General features: G+C 51.5%; 1 protein-coding gene across 3 annotated transcripts in view; it reads left to right on the top strand.

Annotated features, from left to right (window-relative positions):
- The first annotated feature begins 15925 nt into the window (after positions 1–15925).
- LOC141266090 (uncharacterized) overlaps positions 15926–24740 on the top strand; it is a 327069-nt gene continuing 318254 nt past the window's right edge. The window contains exons 1-2 of one of the 3 annotated variants that reach the window (XM_073679998.1): positions 15926–16534; positions 16696–16753. In XM_073679998.1, coding sequence (XP_073536099.1) covers positions 16295–16534; positions 16696–16753 — 298 coding nt within the window. In that variant the 5' untranslated portion in view covers positions 15926–16294. The remainder of the gene's footprint in view (positions 16535–16695; positions 16754–24740) is intronic. The other 2 variants (XM_073679999.1, XM_073680000.1) reach the window with 2 other exon arrangements.

Raw genomic sequence — 24740 nt, 5'->3', positions numbered from 1 at the left:
CATCCACGGCAGCGACAGACAAGGGTACAGCCAGAGGTTTGGTGGGGATGCGGTATTTCTCAACCAGGGACTGTGAAATAAGGTTCCCGGCTGCTCCAGAGTCAAGTTGGGCTAGTTCGAAATAACGGTTCTCCCCGTAGATGATCGAAACTGACAACAGCAGGGATGGAGAGGATTTATTCTTGTCTAGGTGGACCTCTCTGAGCGAACCTAGACACAGGCGTTTCCCGACCTCTCCGGGCAGGCACGGATCCGGTGCTCCTTACTGCCACAGTAGAAGCAGCTCCCCTCGGCACGGCGTGAGTCCTGACGGGTTTTGACCATCTTGGTCTGGTCGACCTGCATAGGCTCAGGAGAATGTACCTGGGGAGAGATGGAGGGAATGACGGGTTTCTGGAAAGTAGGAGCTAAACGTGGAATCCTTCTCTCACGGGTGACCTCTTTGGCACGCTCCTGGAACCGTAGGTCAATCCGGGTGGCAAGAGTTATTAAGTCATCGAGAGTGGTAGGAATGTCCCGACCGGCAAGTTCATCTTTAATACGGCCGGACAGACCCTCCCAGAAGACGGAAACCAGAGCGTCGTTATCCCAGGCCAGCTCCGAGGCAAGGGTACGGAACCGTATGGCATATTGGCCCACGGTGAGACTCCCCTGACGGAGGCGAAGCAACGATGATGCAGATGAGGTCTTCCGTCCGGGTTCGTCGAAGACTTTCCGGAAAGCCGTGAGAAAAGCAGGCAAGTTGGACACCAGGGGGTCTCCTCTCTCCCATAGAGGATTCAGCCAGGCCAGGGCCTCCCCGGTGAGATGGGACATGATGAAGGCAATTTTGGCCCGGTCGGAGTTAAACTGGTAGGACAAAAGTTCAAAGTGCAGGGTGCACTGATTTAAGAAGCCCCGAGCCTGGACGGGGTCGCCTCCGAAGCGAGGAGGTGCAGAAAGCCGGGGTCCGGGGTAGGATACCATAGTATTAGTGGGCAGCGGAGCTGCCGGATTGCAAGATATGGCACTGGCGGAGATTGTTGGTGGATCAGACAGAGTGTTCAGGCGAGTATTAACATTCCGCAGGTGACCCAGGATGGCCTCCTGTTGGGACCTCTGACGGGACAGTTCAAGACAGAGGTCCGAGAGCGAGGGAGCTTGGGTGCCACCGGGTTCCATGGCCCGAGCAAACTGTAACGGGTCCGGGAGGCGGAACCTCTGAGCTACTATACAAGGGGGCGGCCCTTGTAAGGGAGCGGGTGGCAGTCTCTGGGTGAACGGACAGGGAGTTACGGCAAGTGATCAGGGCAGTCTCTGGGTAAGGGGTAGGTACGACCTGTGATGGCAGAGCCTCCGGGTAGGCTAGCAGGCAGATGGTAGATGTGTGCTCCCAGGTGAGCAAGCGAGAGTCTCTGGAATAGCAGGTGGTCACGGCACGTGACGGCGGAACCTCCGGGCTGGCAGGCAGGTAGGTAACGGAGAAGCGCTCCCAGGTGAGCGGGCAAGAGTCTCTGGAATAGCTGGTGGTCACCGCACGTGACAACGGGACCTCCGGGCTGGCAAGCAGGCAGATAACGGAGATGCGCTCCCAGGTGAGCGGGCAAGAGTCTCTGAGATAGCTGGTGGTCACAGCACGTGACAACGGAGCCTCCGGGCTGGCAAGCAGGCAGATAACGGAGAAGCGCTCCCAGGTGAGTGGGCAAGCTGGTCCATAGACAGACTGACCGGAGTAGTAAGGCAGACCGTCGGACCTCAGGCAAGCAGGCAGGTAGCTGATATGCGCTCCCAGGTGAGCGGGCAGGCTGGTCCTTTAGACAGACTGACAGGAGTAGTAAGGCAGACCGTCGGACCTCAGACTGGCAGACAGGTAACAAGTTTTCAGGCAGGAATCAGGCAGGTAACTGGCAGGAAACTAGCAGGAAACTGGCAGGAAACTGGCAGGTAACTGGCAACGGGACCTGAGGGCTGAAGCACAGGTGAGACACAGGTGCAAACAACATTGCTCGGGCACCTCCATTTTGGAGGAGGTGCCTTATATATGATGAAGTCCTCCGGCCATTGGCCGGGGACTCCTTAGGACGGCGCGCGCGGCCCCTTTAAGAGGAGGGGAGCGCGCACGCGCGCGCCCTAAGCACAGGGGCCGGGAAGGAGCGCGCGCTGAGAGCAGAGCGGGAGGAGGACGCCGGGAAGGAGCGCGCGCTGACAGCAGAGCGGGGAGAGGACGCCGGGCACGGAGCAGAGCGGTGAGGGGAGCAGCGTCCCTGCCTAGCAGAGGGCAGGGACGCCAGCGCTACATCATGACAGTGGTCGGAGAGGAAAGATTCTGAGGGACTGTAAACGTACCAGAAATCTGGTCTTGTAACTGAGCCTGTGAGGACGCCAGTTTGTGTTGTTCCAAGGCCAGATCCTGAACTAACTGAGTCAGATTCGCCACCTGATCACACAAAGTACGTAACGGATCCATAGGTGGGAAAAAGGAAAAAAAAAAGTGAACGGTCAATTGTAATGTGACGCGAGTCACTACAGAAATAACAGTCTCAGAAGAGGAGAGAAAAGACTAATATTACTGAAAGAAATATAATATTAGAGCTACTTACTAGATAAAAATAGGGAGGTCAAACAATCCAAAGTCAAGTCCAGGAAGATGGCGCAGTACAAAGGGAGCAGACAAAAGAGTAGTCAGATAACAAGCAAATGGTCAAAATCCAGGTAAGGGAAAATAGTCAGGCTGGGTCAGGCACAGAGCACAGAGAGATCAGTCCTACACAGGTAATACCAAGTGTACAATTGACACTGGGTGAAGGAGCTAGCATGCTTAAGTAGAAGACTAATCAAGGGAAGTGAACACAGATGATAGCAGAAACAACCCAGCAAACCCAAAACAGACTGACAGCCTCCACACAATAGTAACCTAGCAGACAATGAAAGTGTGGAGACCGTGACAGACGGTCTAGCTAGGAACACAAGAAAGCGGGGTTCTGTCAGGTGCTCCTAATCTGCCTGAGGAAGAGCTGAACCCCTGCCTGGTGAGCACAGCGTGACGTGGGAGGCTGGCACCCGTACAGTGCACCAGTGGAACTTTCATAAGAACTGTGAGTAAAGACTCAGATGACTGCACCGTACTGCCTCCGTCCATTATTTCAGCTGCGCCATCTTTCCCTCCCTGCACTACAACACCCAGCACAACGCTCGCTTTCTACACTGCCCTGAGGCCTGCTGCTCCACCTGTGGGGAGCCGTTCCATCATAAGCTGCCTTAACATCTGCCTCAGAGGACTGCTGCGCACCGGCGGCTCCCTTTGGTTGCATTCCACAGGTGGCGTCACGAACACTTCACAAATCCCCTATATATAATTCCCCTTTTTGTTGACCGCCCTGGGCCACGGATACCCTCCCCACCAGCATCCAGAGGCCCGGCTGCCGAGTACCCCACGGATCTGGGGGTGCGTCAATCTCTGGCGTCACGAACAGGATACGTGACCACCCAGTTAACCGTGGGTATTGTGTGCCTAAGGAACTGTGTTATGGTACTGAATGTGGCGCCCGCCCCAGAAGAACGGGCGCCATTATGTGCATGATCAAAAACAACAATATGGAACCTCCCATCGTGGGCCGGGTCCCAGAATGGCACCAAAAGCACAACCTGCCCCTTGCAACTGTGACTGTCCACATAGATATGTCCGTCAAGGCAGGGAGGACGTCGCAAGGAGTGACCGACAGCAGACTGCCATGGGACCGCCCCCGAACGGGGAGGGGAAGAAGAGAGAAGGAATGGAGACAGGGTGTGGTCTTAACCAGTCTAGACAGACCGCACCCGGCAGCCAGCATGGACGGAAGCCAGGATCAAGCCTCCGCATCTGGCCTGCTGCAGTGGCAAGCGACTCCCCTCACCCTGGAAGGAGAAGCCAGTAAATTATCCCCGGAGGAAGCGGAATTCCTCCAGAGTGAGATTCTGGAGCGGAGCCAACAAGTAGAACGGGCCCAGCAAGCAGCTGTCACCAAGTGGAGGAGTGAGCTGTTAGAGAAATTGGCAGCATGGTGGAGAACAGCGCAGGATGCCAGCAGCGGCACCCCAGCCCCGGCAGAGCCCGCTGAATACCAGGAGGCCGTGTGCAGCACAGGAGCAGGTAGGAAGAAATCCCCGGCCGCTGCAAGTGCCGACCTGCTCCTGGGCCTCCTTCACCAGCACTCCCCGTACCCCGCCATGCCCTCCCTGGAGCAGCTGCTCAGCCCGGAACCTCCACCCCCGGGCGCCGAAGCCAGGAACCTCCTGCTCGGTTCCCTCCCGGAGCCTTCACCTCCGGCACCCGAGTGGGTGTATGGTGCGCCGGCCTTCGATTGGTCCGCCCGGTTCAAGGACCAGCAGCTGTGCCCGCTACTCCCAACACCAGTGCCCCCGGTTGCCTGCCCCAGTTGAGAAGAGTTTAATTGGGACAACCGGGGGGGGATCTGATGGGGTTCCCGCAGGAGACCCAGGCCGAAGCCCTGCAGAGGAAGTAGTTCTGCAGGCGGGAGCTCCAGCAGCTGGAGAAGGAGCTGCGCGCTCGGTGGGCACGTTGTGAGCGACTGGAGGCCCGAAACAAGGCCGCAAATGCTCAAGCCCGTCAGGCGGAGTCTGCCCACCCCAGCCCCCATGAAGAAGGACTCGTGGTGAAGTTCAAGCTGAAGGCTGAGTGGGGCTTTATCAGAGATCCTAACTTTGCAAGGGACATTTTTGTGAACCGGCGGGATGTTGAGCCCGAGCTGGAACAAGGCCATCCTGACCGGAATCTGTACCCCTGTGACCGTGTCACTTATACCCGGCACCATGGGGAATGCGGGTGGTACACCCTACAAGTGTACCGCGTGATTGAGGACACCCCCCCCCCGCAGGACATAGCTTATGACCCGGCTGGGTCCAGCAAGAACCAGAAGTACCCCAGGCGGGGACCCCACTGTGAGTCCAGTAGGTGGGACTAAAAACTGTAAATAGTCACCCGTAAGGGTACCACCAGTATTTTGTTTTAGGTGTGCATAATTACCCCTCAGGGTATACAGACTCCAGGCTGGGGACTGTGAACAGCCAAAAACTTATTTTGTATATTTTTGCACTTCTTAAAGTGCATCCTATTGGTTTTATATTAGCAACACATGACCTCAGAAGCAAAAACCCGTTTGGCGTGGCGGAAGACGTGGTCCAGCACCAGGATCACCTATGCCCTGCAGCCACGCCCAGGGCCTACGTTGAGGGTTTGCGGACGGGTCCCTCATGCTGCTACCTTTGCACCAGTTTAAAAAGGAAAAAGGACACCCTGCTACAGCATGTTATTAAAAATGTTTTTATAGTGTAACAATAACCTGTAACGTGCAAGAAAAGGTGCCTCCCAAAAAGGGAAGAAATGTTATGTTTTATGATCTTATATGTAATGCATCTAAAAATTTGCATGTCTGTAATATACCCTGTTTTACTCTGTTCCAGCCCACGGACGTGCTGTGTTTTACCAGGGGGGAGTGTGGCGCCCCTGAGGGTTCAGTCACCACAGAGGTACTGCACCTCACCCAGAGGTGTGGTGTCTCCTTCTCTCAGGTAAGGAGGGAGTGCTGCCCGGAACCCCAACACCCGCATCCAACACTACACTGCTCCAGGCCGGCTGGAAGGGCAAGATGCAATGTGTTTTCTGCTGAGCCCTGTCCCTGGCTGGAGTGGGGGGAACCCAGAGGTAGGGGGAACCCAGAGGTAGGGGGAACAAGTAGTGGGAGTAGGCTCCAATTTACAGAAGGGATCCCAGGGGGTACAGCGAGCGCAGGACGGCACCCGTATGCCTCGAATCTGTCAGAAGACAGAGGGATCGTAGGCCGCAAGAAGGGGACCGGCCCCTGGATCAGCCGTGTTACTCCAAGTCTCGGCTGGAAAAACCAGAGGCGTCTGGCTTTCATAGACCAGTTGCCGCTGCCTTATTCTAATCCCCGTGAGGGTCAAGCAGGTCCAGGAACTCCAGTAAGATAAGACGGACTTCAGTGCACCCAAGCGGAATTGAGAGTGGGGAAGCGCATGGCAGGAGGGAGAAGACCCAGCGTGAAGATGGTCTAGCTAGGAACACAAGAAAGTGGGGTTCCGTCAGGTGCTCCTAATCTGCCTGAGGAAGTGCTGAACCCCTGCCTGGTGAGCGCAGCGTGACGTGGGAGGCTGGCACCCATACAGTGCACCAGTGGAACTGTCATAAGAACTGCGAGTAAAGACTCGGATGACTGCACCGTACTGCCTCCTCCATTATTTCAGCTGCGCCATATTTCCCTCCCTGCACTACAACGCCCAGCACAATGCTCGCTTTCTACACTGCCCTGAGGCCTGCTGCTCCACCTGTGGGGAGCCGTTCCTTCATAAGCTGCCCTACCATCTGCCTCAGAGGACTGCTCCGCAGCGGCGGCACCCTTTGGCCACATTCCACAGGTGGCGTCACGAACACTTTTCAAATCCCCTATAAATAATTTCCCTTTTTGTTGACCGCCCTGGGCCACGGACCGGGCCAGCCACCGTGATATCCCCCCACCGGCATCCAGAGGCCCGGCTGCCGAGTACCCCATGGCTCTGGGGGCACGTCACCCACAATCCCCCTGGGGCTCTGCTAAAACACTCCCCTTCTCCTGTGACTGTGTTAACCCCTCTAGTTGCTCGATGCTTCTGGAGCACAACACTTCCTGTTTCCTGTGCTTGTGTTACTTCTAATAGTTGCTGAATGCTTTTAAAGCAACAGTACTTCTTCTTCATGTCACACTCTTCCCTCCTTTTTGAATGTCATGCTCGACATTCGCCTTAATTGGTCAATCTGACCAATTCTGAGACAGTGGTGAAAATTGGATAGCTTTATATAAAAATTGGCATAGACAAATTGGTGTAACGTTCATAAACATTGATAACAACCTATTCTTATGACCTTTTTCTTGTAGGACGCCAGTAAGAAATAAACAAAACCATTAAAACAATCAGCATCTCTTCAGCTGGAACTTTTCGTACGTCTTCAACCAGCTCTCTATCTATGCTTTAACAGTTCTTTGTTTCTACAAAGTCTTTTAAGAAAAATCAAAGTATGAAAACAAGTCTTTCCACCAGGCAACATCTTCCTTACTGCCTCTCGGTGGTGAATACCACTCAAGTGGGCTTACCTGGTCTGCAGGCGGAAATACCTGATTCCAGTCGACAGTCCTTGGCACTTGACTCGGTTCACCAAGTGTCTCATACGTCAGCATACAGGGCCTCCTCACTTCTCGAGTCAACATCGTCCTGGTGGGTTGTTCCTTAGATACCACGGGTTCTTCGGTCACAGGAGTTTCTTCTGCCGCACTCATGTCCCATGCTTCCTCAGATGCTCTTGGAGCTGCCTCTGTAAGTTCCTGTACTTCTCCTGAGTCGCTTGTTTCCGCACGGTGTAGTAATTCCGCTCCTCCTAAGTGTCGATTGGTCTCTTCAGGGGCCGCTGTTCGATCATCAGATCTGAATTGGACTTCATCTGTACTCCTTGGTACGAACTCTGGAGCCTCAGAACTTAGTTCACTCTCCTGAGGATGGTACATCCCTCTCCTTGCCGGTCGGAGAAATACAAAGGTGTATTCTTCTCCATCGGAACTTTCAAGGTCACTATCCACCTCCGGAGCTTCAGTCTGTGGTGGTCCCTTAGTCGATCTAGGACAATGTCGGTCTACTTCTGGGAAGTCTTGTTGTGGTGGGAGATGATCACAAGGTAGTAGTAAATTCCGATGGACTATTCTGGTTTTCTTGTGTCCCTTTTCCAATCGAATTTCATACACTGGGCTGTCATCAGCTTTCCTCCTTATGACCACATACACCTTGTCTTCCTAGTACGAATGAAGTTTTCCTGGACCGCCTTTCTCATGTACGTTCTTGACTAGCACCCAGCTTCCCGGTGCCAATTCTGCTCCATAACATTTTCGATCATAGTACTCCTTACTCTTCCTCTGTCCTTGTGTAACCACTTTGGACGCTATGTTATATGCCTCTGCCATCCGTTCCTTCCATATCCGCATGTACTCCGGATACGTTCTGTAAGTCTCTGACACCGGAGTATCGTACATGATGTCGATTGGCAGTCTTGGCGATCGTCCACACAAAAGGAAGAAGGGTGAGCAACCCGTTGCATCGCTCTTTGTACAGTTATAGGCATGTACCACTTTTGACAGAGAACTCTTCCAGTCTTTCTTCTCATCAGCTGTTAAAGTGCACAACATCGACAATAATGTCCGGTTAAAACGTTCCACTTGTCCATTACCCTCTGGGTGATAGGGCATTGTGTGGGATCTCTGAATTCTACAGTACTTTCCTAGCTTGGCAAAGAGATGGTTCTCAAATGCTCTTCCTTGGTCATGGTGTAACCTCGTAGGGAACCCAAACCTCAAAGCAAAATCATTGAATATCTTCTCTGCCGCTGTTCGACCCAATTTATTGGTGGTGGCATATGCTTGAGCAAATCGAGGGAAATGGTCCATCACCACTAAGATGTATTCGTAACCACCCTTGCACATCTCGAGATGTAGAAAGTCTATTGAGACCATCTCATATGAATAGGTAGTTTGGATGTTGCCCATAGGTGCCCAGATTGATGTATTGGGACATTTATCTTTCAGATACCCACACTCCCTGGTCACGTACCTCTCAATATCTCTCTGCATGTACGGCCAGAAGAAACGTTCACGGATCAAATTTGTTGTCCTTTCCACCCCCAGGTGTCCCCTGTTTTTATGGAGTTCTTTGAAGACCAACCTATGGAACACTCTGGGTAGTACCAACTGCCGGGTATGTTCTCCTCTAAGATACAGGATACCATCTTCATTGAGGTAGAGCTTTGTCCATTCTTTAATTAAAACAGATACTGCTGGTGACTCATTGTCTGTCTCCCGTTTACTTGGAAACCGATTTTGGTCCACATAAAGTAGTATTCTACGAATTATCTGATCTTCCTGTTGTGCTCTTCAGATTTTTCCTTTTGGTAGTTGTTGAATAGACAGGGAGTGATCTTGTTCTCTTGTTTTTATGGTGGTTTCCACCATCAATGGGCACCACAATGGTGTGTCTTCTAATGTTGAGCCACCCCCGTAGTGTTCGGGTTCGGTTCGTCGAACACCGGGATGTTCGTGGAACTGTTCATCGAACACCTTAGAACACCGTCGAACACCGTTAAAACCAATGGCAGGCAAATAAAAACACATAGAAAACACCTTCAAAGGTGTCCAAAAGCTGAAAAACTGCTCAGAAGACACTCTCTTTAAAAAAGCCGTCCGTCAATTCAGCATCGGTACCCGACAATTTAGAACCGAAAGAATAGAGCATCACACATCGATTAGATAGATAGAAACATGTCAGTCACATATATAAGAAGTACAGTGACAGTGTTGGTTATTGTACTTGTCATATAGTGTTAAAATATTTATTTAAAAAAATAATAGTGTTTTCATGCACCGTCTCTTTAAAAAAGCCGGCCGGCAATTCAGCATCGGTACCCGACAATTTAGAATTGAAAGAATAGAGCATAACACATAGATTAGATAGATAGAAACATGTCAGTCACATATATAATAGGTACAGTGATAGTGTTGATTACGGTACTTGTCATTTAATGTTAAAATAAAGGATTTATTTAAAAAAAAATTGGCGTGGGGTTCCCCGTAATTTTAGTCTCTAGCGGAGGTTAAGCAGATGGCTGGGGCAGATGTTTGAAGCCTGGGAAGGGGGTAATACCCACGGAGCTTCCCAGGCTACTAATATCAGCCCCCAGCTGAATACCAAGCCTTTACTAGATATTAAAATGGGGGACCCCCAAAAAAATGATGTGGGGTCCCCCCTATTTTAATAGCTAGCAAAGGCTAGGCAAACAGCTGGGGGCTGATATTAATAGCCCAGGAAGGGTGCCATGAATATTGGCCCCCTCCCAGGCTAGAAACACCAGCCGTCAGCCGCCCCAGAAATGGCGTCCTGTCAATGTTCTAGAACCGTAACCGATGACTCTCAATTCTCCATCTTGATGCTGATACAGGGCAGCTCCCAGTCCAACTTGAGAAGCGTCACAATGAAGAACTACTGGTAAAAAATCAGGATATCCCAAGATGGGTGGTTTTACCAGGTAGTCTACTAGTTTTTCCAATACCTCCTGGTGGTCTACTGTCCAGAGAATGAGCTGTTGGGACGAAACGGCGTTGTTTCTTTTAAGCCCGGTCCCACCCGCGTTCTTCTTTTTCTCCGTGGGTGTTGTCGTCTCTATCGTCCTCCCAAAGAGGAGGTATAGTGGGGCGGCAATCCTGGAGATGTTCCGAATGTAAGTACGATAGTAGGAGAGGATTCCTAATATCTGTCTCAACTCCCCGACGGTAGAGGGCCGCTTGTATTTTAAGGCCCGTACCGGAGCGATTTCTGCTGGGTCCATGGTATATCCTTTTCCGGACACAATTTTCCCTAGAAATCGGACTTGCCTTTTGAACAGTTCACACTTCTTTGGAGTTGCTCAATTCTGTGTTGTTGATACCGTTGTAATACAGTCCTCACGTGTTCAACATGCTCCCGGAAGGTTTTGCTGTATACCATATTGAAACGCGCGTCAGGGGAGTTCCTTGGTCCAGCTGACACACTGGTTTGCATCTTTAATACTGTTATTGCTTTAATATCAATGTTATTCTGACACTTCTGTATGACTGCATTTTTCTCTGCATATGCACCTTCTAGTGATCTTTGGTGTGCCTCGTGATCGTTGTGTGCACCTGCATATGACGCGCCCCCTGGGCCTGTGTTGTGCAGGGAATACCCGGAGCCGGATCGCTGGGGGTTGTAGTCTCCGTGGCGATGACCCGGTCCGTGCCCAAGGTGGTCAATTCAGTGGCAGTCTTATTAGTGAGATAATAGTCCGACTACGCCACCCGTGGATTGTGGTCAGTGGGGACCGCCGCTGCAAGGCAGACCGCTGAGGCCGGTGTTGTGTGTGCAGCTAAGAACGGGATGACTCCTCACGGGAGGAGTATAGCCTCAGGGCAGTTAGTGTGGATGATGGGAGTGATGGTGCACGAGCGCAGCAGAAATAACTCAGAGTCCGTGCAGTGCAGTTCAGGGTCTTTACTGATGTTATAAAGCAGACCCTCCCGGGAGTACTGGCTAGCAGTAGAGGCCTGGTCAGTCTGAGAGCTAGCAGGATCTCCCCTGGCGAGGTGGAGTTGTAGGTCTCCCCGTCTATCTGTACTCTTTCCTGACTACCTTGCTGTGTGCGGGTAGAAGTAGCCCACGTCCCTGAGTATACCGTGTGGTGCTCACCCATACGGCCGGTGACTTGGGGCCTTCTGTTAGCCTCCGCTTCACGATGGCGGTGCTGGTCCCTTGCTTGTGATCATGCCTCCGGGCTTCTCTGGCCAGAGGACATGGAATCCCCTGCCGGTTGGATTCTGCTGCTGGACCTGGATGTCCCCACAGCCTCGGACTCCGTGTCCGGTCTTAATGTCTTCAGCCAGGGCGAGCTATCTAGCTTCCAGCCCCTGGCACTCGCTCCTGCTCCTACAGAGCTCCTTGCTGACACTTTCCCTGTGTCTGGAACTGTCTCCAGGCTCTGACTCAACTAATCCCGCCCCAGACCCAGTTTATAAGAGCAGATTCCTCCCCTCCCAGGTCTGGGCGGGCGGTGTTGCATGCTTAGGGTTCCTGACCAGAGAAACCTCCCACTTGCTCTCAGACGTAATATTTCTATTACTGTGGTAACCAGACCCCTGGGGTGCCACACATATATCTAACTATAAGGTCTTTGACCTATTATATTACCTGATTATGGTAGATTTGTGTCCATTACTTAGCATTTATGGATGCACACTGACTTGATGTATTTCACTGTCTGGGTCAATGATTCCAGTCCAGCTAGCGTGATTACACTGGTATATGCATAGTCACTATTGTGCCTGGATTCACCTCTCGTGTCGTCCATAATTTACCACTTGGTACATTATTCTAACACTCCTCCTCTGTGATATATAGATTACATTTATGGATTGGCATTTATGTCCCTGTTTGAATCAAACAGGTCACAATGTGCTGTGTTGGCAGCTGTTATACACACTCCTTATAGGTGTCCAGTGTGGTATCTTTTTCTGTTTTAACATCTCCTTTTATTCTTTTTTATATGGTTGTTCTCTATTGTATTATGTGTGATTTAATAAAATGTAATATATTTTATTGATGGTTAATGTAGGATTTAATTAAAATAAATTGTTGTAAAGATCCAGCACACCCAAAGATCTTCAGACTTGCGACGACTGTCTTCACTCTTCCCAGAATGCACTGTGAATATGTAAATTACATCCCTCGAGCTTCAATTTCTGGTTTGAAATTTTTTTTCAAGCAGCTCGATCCAGCTACACCCAAAGATCTTCAGACTCTTGGCGTTTCTAAACTCTTCCCTAAATGCACCAGGAATATGCAAATTACCTCCCTCGAGTTTCAAATCCTGGTTGCATCCATGCCTCCATCCTTTCCACCCCTTCCTTCCTCCATCCATCCATCCCTCCATCACTCCCTCCATCTATTCATCCCTCCATCCAAATATACATCCATTCATCCCTCCATCCATCTATTCAACAACTCCATCCATCCATCCCTCCATCCATTCATCCATCCATTCCCTTGTCTGTCTTCCCATCCCTCCATCCATTACTCCATTCCTCCATCCCTTCATCTATCTTTCTATCCATCTCTTCCTCTATGCATTACTCCATACCTCCATCCATCCTTCCATCTATGACTCCTTCCATCTGTCCGTCCGCCCATCCCTCCATCCATCTATTACTCTATCCATCCCTCCATCCATTACTCTATCCATCCCTCCATCCCTCACTACTTCCGTACCTCCATCTGTCCGTTCATCCCTCCATTCATCTATCGATTCCCTCGTCTGTCCTCCCATCCCTCCATCCATTCCTCTATTCCTCCATCCCTTTATCTATCCATCCATCTTTTCCTCCATTCATCCATCCTTCCATCTATTATGCCCTCCATCCGTCCGTTCGCCTATCCCTCCATCCATCTATTACTCTATCCATCCCTCCATCGCTCCATCCATCCATCTCTCCATTTGTCCGTTCATCCCTCCATTCATCTATCCATTCCCTCGTCTGTCCTCCCATCCCTCCATCCATTCCTCCATTCCTCCATCCCATCATCTATCCATCCATCTTTCCCTCCATTCATCCATCCTTCCATCTATTATGCCCTCCATCCGTCCGTCCGCCTATCCCTCCATCCATCTATTACTCTATCCATCATTCCATCCCTCATTCCACCCATCCCTCACTCCATCCATCCATCCCTCTATCCGTCCCTCCATCTGTCCCTCTGTCCGCCCATCCCTCCATCCATCCCTCCTTATATCTGGCGTTCTGCTCCTCTCAGGACTTGGCTGTGGTTATATTTACATCCGAGGATTTCTGGAGGTCGGAGAAGAAGGAATTCCCAGCTGGCAGACACATGTGTGATGTGCTGAGGATGATGAGGGTGCTTTTGTGCTGGTGCCATCTGTTTATAGGCTGTAAGACCCCCTCCTCCTCCAGGCAGTGACTGCAAGATAATTTTAGGGTTCATTTTTCACCACAAACTTGAAAACTAGTAAATGTCAGTGATCATGAGAAAGGGGTGAAGGGAAATTATCCTGAGGGTCCAATAATTATCCCACAACCATCAGGAGGATGAAAGAGCTCCAGCAGTGGCCCCGAGGCCACAGTCCTCAGACAGGAGAGGAGAGAGCAAGAACAAAAAACCTTCTACACATGGAAGATGTCAGCGGCAGTCCTATGTAACACCACAGATAACACAGTGATAACTCTCTCTGAGTACAGATAATGTAGTAGATGTCACCTGCAGTCCTATGTAACACCACAGATAACACAGTGATAACTCTCTGAGTACAGATAATGTAGTAGATGTCACCTGCAGTCCTATGTAACACCACAGATAACACAGTGATAACTCCCTGAGTACAGATAATGTAGTAGATGTCATCTGCAGTCCTATGTAACACCACAGATAACACAGTGATGACTCTCTGAGTACAGATAATGTAGTAGATGTCATCTGCAGTCCTATGTAACACCACAGATAACACAGTGATGACTCTCTGAGTACAGATAATGTAGTAGATGTCACCTGCAGTCCTATGTAACACCACAGATAACACAGTGATAACTCCCTGAGTACAGATAATGTAGTAGATGTCACCTGCAGTCCTATGTAACACTACAGATAACACAGTGATGACTCTCTGAGTACAGATAATGTAGTAGATGTCACCTGCAGTCCTATGTAACACCACAGATAACACAGTGATAACTCTCTGAGTACAGATAATGTAGTAGATGTCACCTGCAGTCCTATGTAACACCACAGATAACACAGTGATAACTCCCTGAGTACAGATAATGTAGTAGATGTCATCTGCAGTCCTATGTAACACCACAGATAACACAGTGATGACTCTCTGAGTACAGATAATGTAGTAGATGTCATCTGCAGTCCTATGTAACACCACAGATAACACAGTGATGACTCTCTGAGTACAGATAATGTAGTAGATGTCACCTGCAGTCCTATGTAACACCACAGATAACACAGTGATAACTCCCTGAGTACAGATAATGTAGTAGATGTCACCTGCAGTCCTATGTAACACTACAGATAACACAGTGATGACTCTCTGAGTACAGATAATGTAGTAGATGTCACCTGCAGTCCTATGTAACACCACAGATAACACAGTGATAACTCTCTGAGTACAGATAATGTAGTACATGTCACCTGCAGTCCTATGTAACACCACAGATAACACAGTGATAAATCTCTGAGTACAGATAATGTAGTAGATGTCACCTGCAGTCCTATGTAACACCACAGATAACACAGTGATAACTCTGAGTACAGATAATGTAGTAGATGTCACCTGCAGTCCTATGTAACACCACAGATAACACAGTGATAACTCTCTGAGTACAGATAATGTAGTAGATGTCACCTGCAGTCCCATGTAACATCACAGATAACACAGTGATAACTCTCTGAGTACAGATAATGTAGTAGATGTCACCTGCAGTCCTATGTAACACCACAGATAACACAGTGATGACTCTCTGAGTACAGATAATGTAGTAGATGTCACCTGCAGTCCTATGTAACACCACAGATAACACAGTGATAACTCTCTGAGTACAGATAATGTAGTAGACGTCACCTGCAGTCCCATGTAACACCACAGATAACACAGTGATAACTCTCTGAGTACAGATAATGTAGTAGACGTCACCTGCAGTCCCATGTAACACCACAGATAACACAGTGATAACTCTCTGAGTACAGATAATGTAGTAGATGTCACCTGCAGTCCCATGTAACACCACAGATAACACAGTGATAACTCTCTGAGTACAGATAATGTAGTAGATGTCACCAGCAGTCCTATGTAACACCACAGATAACACAGTGATAACTCTCTGAGTATAGATAATGTAGTAGATGTCACCTGCAGTCCTATGTAACACCACAGATAACACAGTGATAACTCTCTGAGTACAGATAATGTAGTAGATCTCACCTGCAGTCCTATGTAACACCACAGATAACACAGTGATATCTCTCTGAGTACAGATAATGTAGTAGATGTCACCTGCAGTCCTATGTAACACCACAGATAACACAGTGATGACTCTCTGAGTACAGATAATGTAGTAGATATAACCTGCAGTCCTATGTAACAGCACTGTTATCACACAGTAATCTCATGCTCCGCTCTGCTATACTGTACGGTTCCCTCTCCCTCGTCCTCTCCCTCTTCCTCTCCCTCGTCCTCTTCCTCGTCCTCTCCCTCGTCCTCTCCCTCTTCCTCTCCCTCTCCCTCGTCCTCTTCCTCGTCCTCTCCCTCGTCCTCTCCCTCTTCCTCTCCCATTCCCCCCTCTCATCCTGTGGTTATGATCTTCTGCCGCCCTCCCCCTCGCCCTGAGGAATTATTCCCTGGGAAGAAGCTGTAAGAGTTAAGTCTCATTGGGGAACGTGTCCGGATTGTGCCCCGGGCCCCTGCGCCGGACCCTCCCAGTCTGTGCACTGGATCTGCTCAGTCCCTGCTGGTTTTCTGGACTCCTCTGTCCGGTCAGTCTTCTCCCATTTATTGCATTCAGTCCTGGTTGCTAATTCTGGGGCCCCTGTAACTGGATGTGTCACCTGGGGCCCCTCCTCCTTGCCAGCACTGGATCCTGCAGGATTCCACCCTGTGATCTGCTCTCCTATGTTATGGATTCAGTGACCTCCTGATTCCAGGATGAGTCCTCCCTGGAGATGGTCACCTCTGCTTCTCATCCTCCTCCTCGCTGATCCACTGATCGCTGGCCTGGGATCATCCATCACAGTGGATCCCACAGGATCTTATAGAGCCGAGGGGGCTGAGCTGGGGGCGCACCATGACATCCAGGACGCGGTCAATCAGCCCAGTGGCCAGCCCCGCACGTTGGGTGGAGGATCCCTGAGGATGGCGATCACTGATGGATCTACAGAAGGGAAGGTGAGGAATTCTATTGTGGTTGAATCACTAATATTCGGGGGGCGCGTTTATTATACGGAGCCGGTGTCCCCCTTATTGCTGTGCAGACCTCGGCCCTCTCACAGATGCCGGATTATCAGATTGGGCTGGTCCCCTTTATCGCTTCTTCCTTCATTTCACAGGAATCCAGTGTCCTCAGTACCAGCCGGCCCGGGCAGAGCGCCCACCATCCACCACAAGGTGAGTTCACATCTGGAGCTTCAGTTTATAGACTAGAAAGGAGCAACAAGAAGCAATTCTCCGGGATCCATCACTGCGGAGCTCCGGCGGACTACACGGCCCAGATAGTGTCATAGTGTGCTCAAATAGTGTCAGACCGTACCCAGATAGTGTCATACTGTGCCTGGATAATTTCATTCAGCGCCAAGGTAGTGTCATACTGCGCTCAGGTAGTGTCACACAGCGCCCTAATAGTGTCATACTGCGCCCATATTGTGTCATACTGCTCCCAAATAGCGTCATACACTGCTGTGCACCACCCAGATAGTGTCATGCACTGCCGTACACCACCCAGATAGTGTCATACACTGCCGAACACCACTCAGATAGTGTCATACTCTGCCGTACTCCACCCAGATAGTGTCATACTCTGCCGTACTCCACCCAGATAGTGTCATACTCTGCCGTACTCCACCCAGATAGTGTCATACACTGCCGTACTCCACCCAGATAGTGTCATACACTTCCGTACTCCACCCAGATAGTGTCATACACTGCCGTACTCCACCCAGATAGTGTCATACACTTCCGTACACCACCCACATGAGCGGTGGAGCAGAACAACTGAACACAGGTTAGTGACCGGGAAGTGAAGTATCACTGGTTCCGGGTCAACAATGGCGTATGCGGTGCAATACACGCATGCGTGGTATTTGTGTAAGGAAGTGCGCTATGCGCATGCGCTCCCTCTGGAAACCTGCACACCGGCAGCCAGACAGGCATGCTGCGCGTCCTGGTTTCAATATGTGCGCGCCCCATTCAAGCCTCAGGACGTCTCCATGGAGATCAAGGCATATACATCCAGACACCACTCCATCAAGTCCCGGTAGCCTACGTGTATATACCTGTAGTTTAGAGCGCACAACAGTAATAAAATACTTATATATATATATATATATATATATATATATATATATATAAAAGGACCTTACAAAGAGCTTCCTAGCGGATGAATCCCATATTATTAATAAGGCGTGCGCACAATCGTCCAAAGTTCATGGCTAGCAAAACAAATTATAATGCCATTGGCTACTCAGTCAAAGAATATACATACATATATATATATATATAGTGTAAGGCAGCGCTATTCATCACGCTGGGGACACTCGCTTCACCGGGTCAATTAAAGCCCACATGCAACGTCTTTACAGTTTTTCACAATCCAGCAGTTTATTATTTATCATAAACCGCTCATAACTGAGTCCATCTCAGTGGCTCGCCGACATATTACACATATAATGTCCAAGAGCCTTTCCAGTGACAGATATGTCCACTTGGCTCCAGATACAGCCTTCAGCAGGGTAACAATATAAATGTCCACATCAAGCAGCGGTTTGACCTTTGCCGGGTTTTAGCTGCCTCTCTCAGTTCGGTTCTGCCATCGCTGTGGCTTTAAGGCTTCCCAGATGGGGCCTCTGGGCCACGTACCTTCAAAGGTTACTGGTATCTCAAAACACAGGGGAGATCCAGCCTCTGCCTTCCAGGCTTCACCAGGCCTCTCTTTCTAGGCCTCACCAGGCCAACGGTGTCCCACACATAGGGAACAGGAGTCACGCCTTTATCACCCTGTTTCAAAAGCACCAGGATTTATATATCCTTCAGTGCACACAGGACCTGAAATGATGTCACAGTCATGTGATCAGTCCTTCAGTGCACACAGGACCTGCAATGATGTCACAATCATGTGATCAGTCCTTCTGAGGGAGAGGTACATCGTCAGCCAGAACACCCTGGACCATTACAGTAATGCCGCAAGCTGCTGCATTACATATCCCCCCCCTCTGTTCAAACTTGTGGGGTTGAACACATAATATACACAATCACATTATAACCCATGGTTCACACAGAGACCATGTACTTGACAATTGCGCTGCTCAGCCCCTGGAACATTAGTCATCGACATTAGCCCATTCCTTAGGGACCTACCATCTGTCATTGTCACTGACTTCGTCAAGTCACATTTCCGGGTCGTAACCTTGTGAGACCTCCCCCGCTCCCAGCGATCAGTCGTAACCTTGTCAGACCTCCCCCGCTCCCAGCGGTCAATACAGCAGTGTAACTCACATGCCCTGGTATCTAAGGTCCGGTTCGACTCCGTACTGTCCCGTAATCTATTGGGTCGTTTGTATGGGCCTCTCAGACCTGAGTTACTGGAGGTCTCACTACCTCTAAATCCACGCCCACTATCCTCAGGACATCTTGGAAAGTGTCTATGTAGCACCCTGAGGATTCGGCTGCTACAGGGGTATTGCACCTCAACCCAGAGGTGTGATATTCCACTCCCGGGTAAGGATGGAGTGTGGACCTGAGCTCGGTAGGCTGCATGCACTACATACATCCCATTTCCGAGGAACAGGCCGACGGTACTCCCACTTAGAAATGTGCAGGTACGACCGAGTCTGTTCCTGGCTGGAGTGGGAGGGGGGTGGTACATCCCAAGTAGTGTAGGGGCAGATAGGGGGAGCAGCCTGGGTAAAGATAGGAGCTCATTGGGTGCTGGTCACCTGAGCTCACACATAGAGGGAGTATATAAGGTGGGCACCATCAAAGATCAGGGTCAGTCTGTCAGAGTCAGTAGGAAGCAGAGGTCCAGATGAGCCTGCAGAGAGAGAGAGTGGAGCAGAGAAGGAAAGACCCAGAGGGGACAAAGAGAGGACTCTGAGAACCCAAATTCAATCCCCGGGTGAAGAGTCGGCAATAGGGTACCGGATCCCAAACTGGTGGGGGCAAAAGCACACCCTAGCCAGAGACCGGAGGCCGTGGGCAGCGTCTGCCACGGCCACCCACCATATCCACCCCGAAGGCAAACCACGTGGAGGGTCAGGGAACCCAAGGCCAGGGGTCTCCCAACAGAAGGCCCGAGGGAGCTGGACCTAGGTGGATCACTAGTGGGGACGGCCAGAGGAAAGGACAGAAGGAGAGCTCAGGGTCACGCTCCGGACTTGCTTGGGGGTTGGCTGAATCCAGGACCTGGTGGACGCAGCACGGCTCGGGTGGTCACTTGAAGCTGGAGTGACCGGAACATCAGCAGTGAGTAAATACCCTAAACTGCACAACCCGACTCTGTCTTCATTTAACATCTATGCTGCACCACCACAACCCCCATCCTCTGCACCTGACCCCCTGAGGCTATACCCCACCCGTTGGGGGTTATACTATCAAAAGCTGCACCAACACCATCAGCCTCAGCGGACCCTGCTGCAGCGGCGGCCGTAGTGACCGCAATACAACGGGTGGCGTAGTCGACATTAAGAACTTTATAACATCTGTAGGACTGCCACATACTCTGAGCTTGACACCCTGGGCACGGACCGGGTCACAGCCACTCGGAAGACTACAACTCCCATCTGATCCAGCTCCGGGTATTCCCCTAAAGAATATGGCCCAGGGGGCGCGTCAACTTTGGCGTAGTCGGCAGGATTACGTGCCCACAACAACCGGGTACTGCGTGCCTGAAGAAAAGAACGAGTTTACCTCAAAAAGAAGTCTCCTGCCGGTTCCGGAGGGTCCCCGCCATCGGACTCCATCACAGGTCGATTCCCGCCGGTTGTCCGCCATTAACAGCTTTTTCCCGCCATCTGCAGAGTTTCCCGCCACTGGGAGACGATTCCCGCCATTTCCAAAGGTTTCCCGCCTTGGAAGAGCGGACGCCATTATGGGCGTGCCAGAGGGTGGCAACAGGACCGAAAATGGCGCCAAAAGTGGAAACCGCCCCCACCAACAGAGACTGTGATGCTAGAGGTGTCTGTCAGCGTGAAAGAACTGCCCCTGGAGCTGACAATCACCAAGTGGCCCCGGGACCGCCCTAGAAGTGGGAGGACTGAGAAGAAGAGAACAAAGATGGGTGTCGCTTGGAGCAGTCTGGAGAGAGCGCACCCGGAGGCAAGAAGCCTGGAGAAGAGTATCGGAGGAGCTTACCCGGAGATGGCGAGAAAGCAGAGCAGCACCGGCCCGCTGGCCAGGAGCCTGCTGGAGACAACAGAAGGAGAGCAGAGCAGCACCGACCCGTTGGTCAGGAGCCTGCTGGAAACAACGACCCCACTAGGCCTAGTGGAGGTCCTAGCACAGCTCCCCCGAGACCGGGAGTGTGCACAGACCGCTCTGGAGGGCCTCGCAAGGAGGATGGCCCGGGTGCAGCGAGAGACGTTGGCGGAGTGGAGCCGTGAGATGGCCCAGCAGACCGAGACCTGTCAGCGGAGCACGCCACCCGAGACGAGGAGACAGACCGCCTCTGAGGATGGCGCAGGAGGACTGAAGGCCGGAGACGGCGCCGAGAAGGGAGCCGAACGAAAGGAGGCAGGTAAAGGGGACGTCTCTACCCCAAACCGGGAAACCGCGTACCTGCCCCAGCTCCCCGTCGCAGAGCCCGAAGTCTATCCTGCCGTGCCCGTCGCTGCAACGTCACCGCCGCAGACTAGGCCTCAAACGGGAGCCGCGACCCCTGTGACGTCACACGCCTCGACCCCGAGCGTGACCAAGCAGGAAGTACCACCAGCCTGGTCGCAAGGCCTAGTACCCCCGGGCGCCGCAATACCAACAGCGCCCCCTACCTCCGCGGAGCCACCGGCCTGGTCGCAGGGCCAAGTAGCCCAGGGCGCCGCCGTCCTTACGGTGCCCTTCACTTTCCAGGTGCCCCAGGCCTGGCCGCAAGGCCTGGGCAACCCGGGCGCCACCACCACCGCGCCCATAAAACCAAGAGTGCCGCATCTGGGAGAAGATCTGTTTGCCCAACATACGTGCCCGGATGGGCAGCCCTTTATTTGGCCACCGGAGTTTCACCATCCCCGACTCCGGAAAGAGAGAGCCCTAGACGAGCCCCTGATTCCGGCTCCGAAGCCCGTTAAGAGGATCTCGCCCCCGCTAGAGGAGGCACAGTTTGAGTGGGACCCCACCGGAGAAGATCTCATGGGGTTCACTCAGGAGACTCGGGCAGCCGCAGCGGAGGGTGCAGAGTGCTGCCGCCAGCAGCTCGAGGTCTTTGAGAGGGAGCGGAGAGAGAGGCGGGTCCGGGAACAGCAAGCTCAAATAAGGAGCGCGGAGCAGAAGAGCCGGGCCAGGAGAGACCCCCGTGCAGCGCATAGTCCCCGCACCACCGGGACTGTGATCAAGTTTAACATGCAGCATGGGTGGGGCTTCATCCGAGACCACCGCACCCCAGGCGACGTCTTCGTAACCAGGAGAGACGTTGAATCCCACCTACCGGAGGGACACAGAGGTCGTGACCTTTACATCGGGGACGAGGTCACCTTCACCCGGCACAAGTGTGCCAAAGGACCCTACGCCCTCCATGTGCATCGCCTGACGGAGGAAGAGCTGCGGTGTGAGGAGGAAGAACAAGAGGACCCGGACGGGTCTGAAGCTAAAGGAAACCATAAAGAAAGAGCAGGAGGACGTCGTCGTTAAGTACAGCGAAGCAGAAGCTGTATATAGTTGCCCGTCGGGGCACCGTGAACTGTTACTGCTGCTATCATAGTCCCCGTTGGGACCAGCAAGTGTGAACTGTTTACCCGTTTAACCCTTAAATCCCACTGACCGAGGACTGAGAGCGGTCATTCCTCCCTAATACCTGGCCGAGGACTGAGAGCGGCCACCTTCCCTTTTGTAGATAGTTGCGCGTCCTAAAGCGCCCCCTACCGGTTTTATAGGAAAACCATTTTTCAAGAAAAGACTGTCGCACTTTACCCGGTCATGCGTTGCACAGTGACCGGAGGAGGAGCTAGAAGCGAAGAAAAGTCTACAAGAATGTTTTATATGAAAAGTTTTATTGATATATATATATATAATGTTTTGCATGATGTTTTATATGTTTATGCAAAAATTTGTATGTTTTGTGGTGTTTTGTTCTTACAGCCCGAGGACGTGCTGTGATTTACCAGGGGGGAATGTAGCACCCTGAGGATTCGGCTGCTACAGGGGTATTGCACCTCAACCCAGAGGTGTGATATTCCACTCCCGGGTAAGGATGGAGTGTGGACCTGAGCTCGGTAGGCTGCATGCACTACATACATCCCATTTCCGAGGAACAGGCCGACGGTACTCCCACTTAGAAATGTGCAGGTACGACCGAGTCTGTTCCTGGCTGGAGTGGGAGGGGGGTGGTACATCCCAAGTAGTGTAGGGGCAGATAGGGGGAGCAGCCTGGGTAAAGATAGGAGCTCATTGGGTGCTGGTCACCTGAGCTCACACATAGAGGGAGTATATAAGGTGGGCACCATCAAAGATCAGGGTCAGTCTGTCAGAGTCAGTAGGAAGCAGAGGTCCAGATGAGCCTGCAGAGAGAGAGAGTGGAGCAGAGAAGGAAAGACCCAGAGGGGACAAAGAGAGGACTCTGAGAACCCAAATTCAATCCCCGGGTGAAGAGTCGGCAATAGGGTACCGGATCCCAAACTGGTGGGGGCAAAAGCACACCCTAGCCAGAGACCGGAGGCCGTGGGCAGCGTCTGCCACGGCCACCCACCACATCCACCCCGAAGGCAAACCACGTGGCGGGTCAGGGAACGCAAGGCCAGGGGTCTCCCAACAGAAGGCCCGAGGGAGCTGGACCTAGGTGGATCACTAGTGGGGACGGCCAGAGGAAAGGACAGAAGGAGAGCTCAGGGTCACGCTCCGGACTTGCTTGGGGGTTGGCTGAATCCAGGACCTGGTGGACGCAGCACGGCTCGGGTGGTCACTTGAAGCTGGAGTGACCGGAACATCAGCAGTGAGTAAATACCCTATACTGCACAACCCGACTCTGTCTTCATTTAACATCTATGCTGCACCACCACAACCCCCATCCTCTGCACCTGACCCCCTGAGGCTATACCCCACCCGTTGGGGGTTATACTATCAAAAGCTGCACCAACACCATCAGCCTCAGCGGACCCTGCTGCAGCGGCGGCCGTAGTGACCGCAATACAACGGGTGGCGTAGTCGACATTAAGAACTTTATAACATCTGTAGGACTGCCACATACTCTGAGCTTGACACCCTGGGCACGGACCGGGTCACAGCCACTCGGAAGACTACAACTCCCATCTGATCCGGCTCCGGGTATTCCCCTAAAGAATATGGCCCAGGGGGCGCGTCATCTAACTTCTACTGTAGCTGTTCTGTTATTTAGGGGGCCCTTTCTCTGTCTGGTCTCACAATTTATAGACGGCTGCCATCTTCTGCTGCTCAGGCAATTCTGTCTTTCCACTCGCAGTCTAGCGAGATTCAACTGTTCTACCTCTCGCAGGTAGGTCACTCGGTACTCTATCAGCATGCGTATGTATGCAAGACTTTCTTCCGTTCCTACAGCGGAGAATGACACCATGCCGTCTTCATCTGGTATCCAGTCCTGTCAATCACGTGGACTGCTTACTTTCATCACACCAGACTTCTGACCATCATCTGCATGGCTCGGCCATTTCTCCAAATGAGCTTTCTTACCAGAGCATGAGGCACCCGGATGACCTCTTCATGCAGACTTTGAACTTTTTCCATACGCTCCAGTTGTCTAATGGCTTGTTCCGTCTTCAACCGAACAAACCGCTTTGTGCGAATACATCGCCAGTGCATGTCACTTAGGATAGCCACCCTCTTCACTGTGACTTCGGTTGTGGACAGGACCAGCAGCTGTTTAGCTTCTGAGGTCGAGTACACCTTACTGGCTCCCACGGCCTTCTTAAACTCTTCATACATGGACTCACTGGTGCATTCTTCTCTCAAATCCTCGGGTACATCTATGAGGCACTTGTACCGAGAGGTTTCTGTCTCACCAGTGGTCTCCAAACGATCATCTGGCTCAGGTTTCAGGGGCAACTGACTTTCAGCTTCTTCACCCTGTATGCTTCCCCTGAGCTGACTCACAGCTACAAATTCAAGAATTTTCGTCTTGACCACTTCCATCTCATACTTATCTTCAGTTAACACTCTCTTAGCTCTCCTTAGGTCCACCTTCTCATGGTATAAAGGAGTAAGTGCA

The sequence above is a fragment of the Phyllobates terribilis genome, unplaced genomic scaffold, assembly GCF_046119375.1.
Source record: "Phyllobates terribilis strain yellow unplaced genomic scaffold, ASM4611937v1 Scaffold_4__5_contigs__length_816908805, whole genome shotgun sequence".
Taxonomy (NCBI): domain Eukaryota; kingdom Metazoa; phylum Chordata; class Amphibia; order Anura; family Dendrobatidae; genus Phyllobates; species Phyllobates terribilis.
This window is presented reverse-complemented; position numbering and strand designations above follow the sequence as displayed.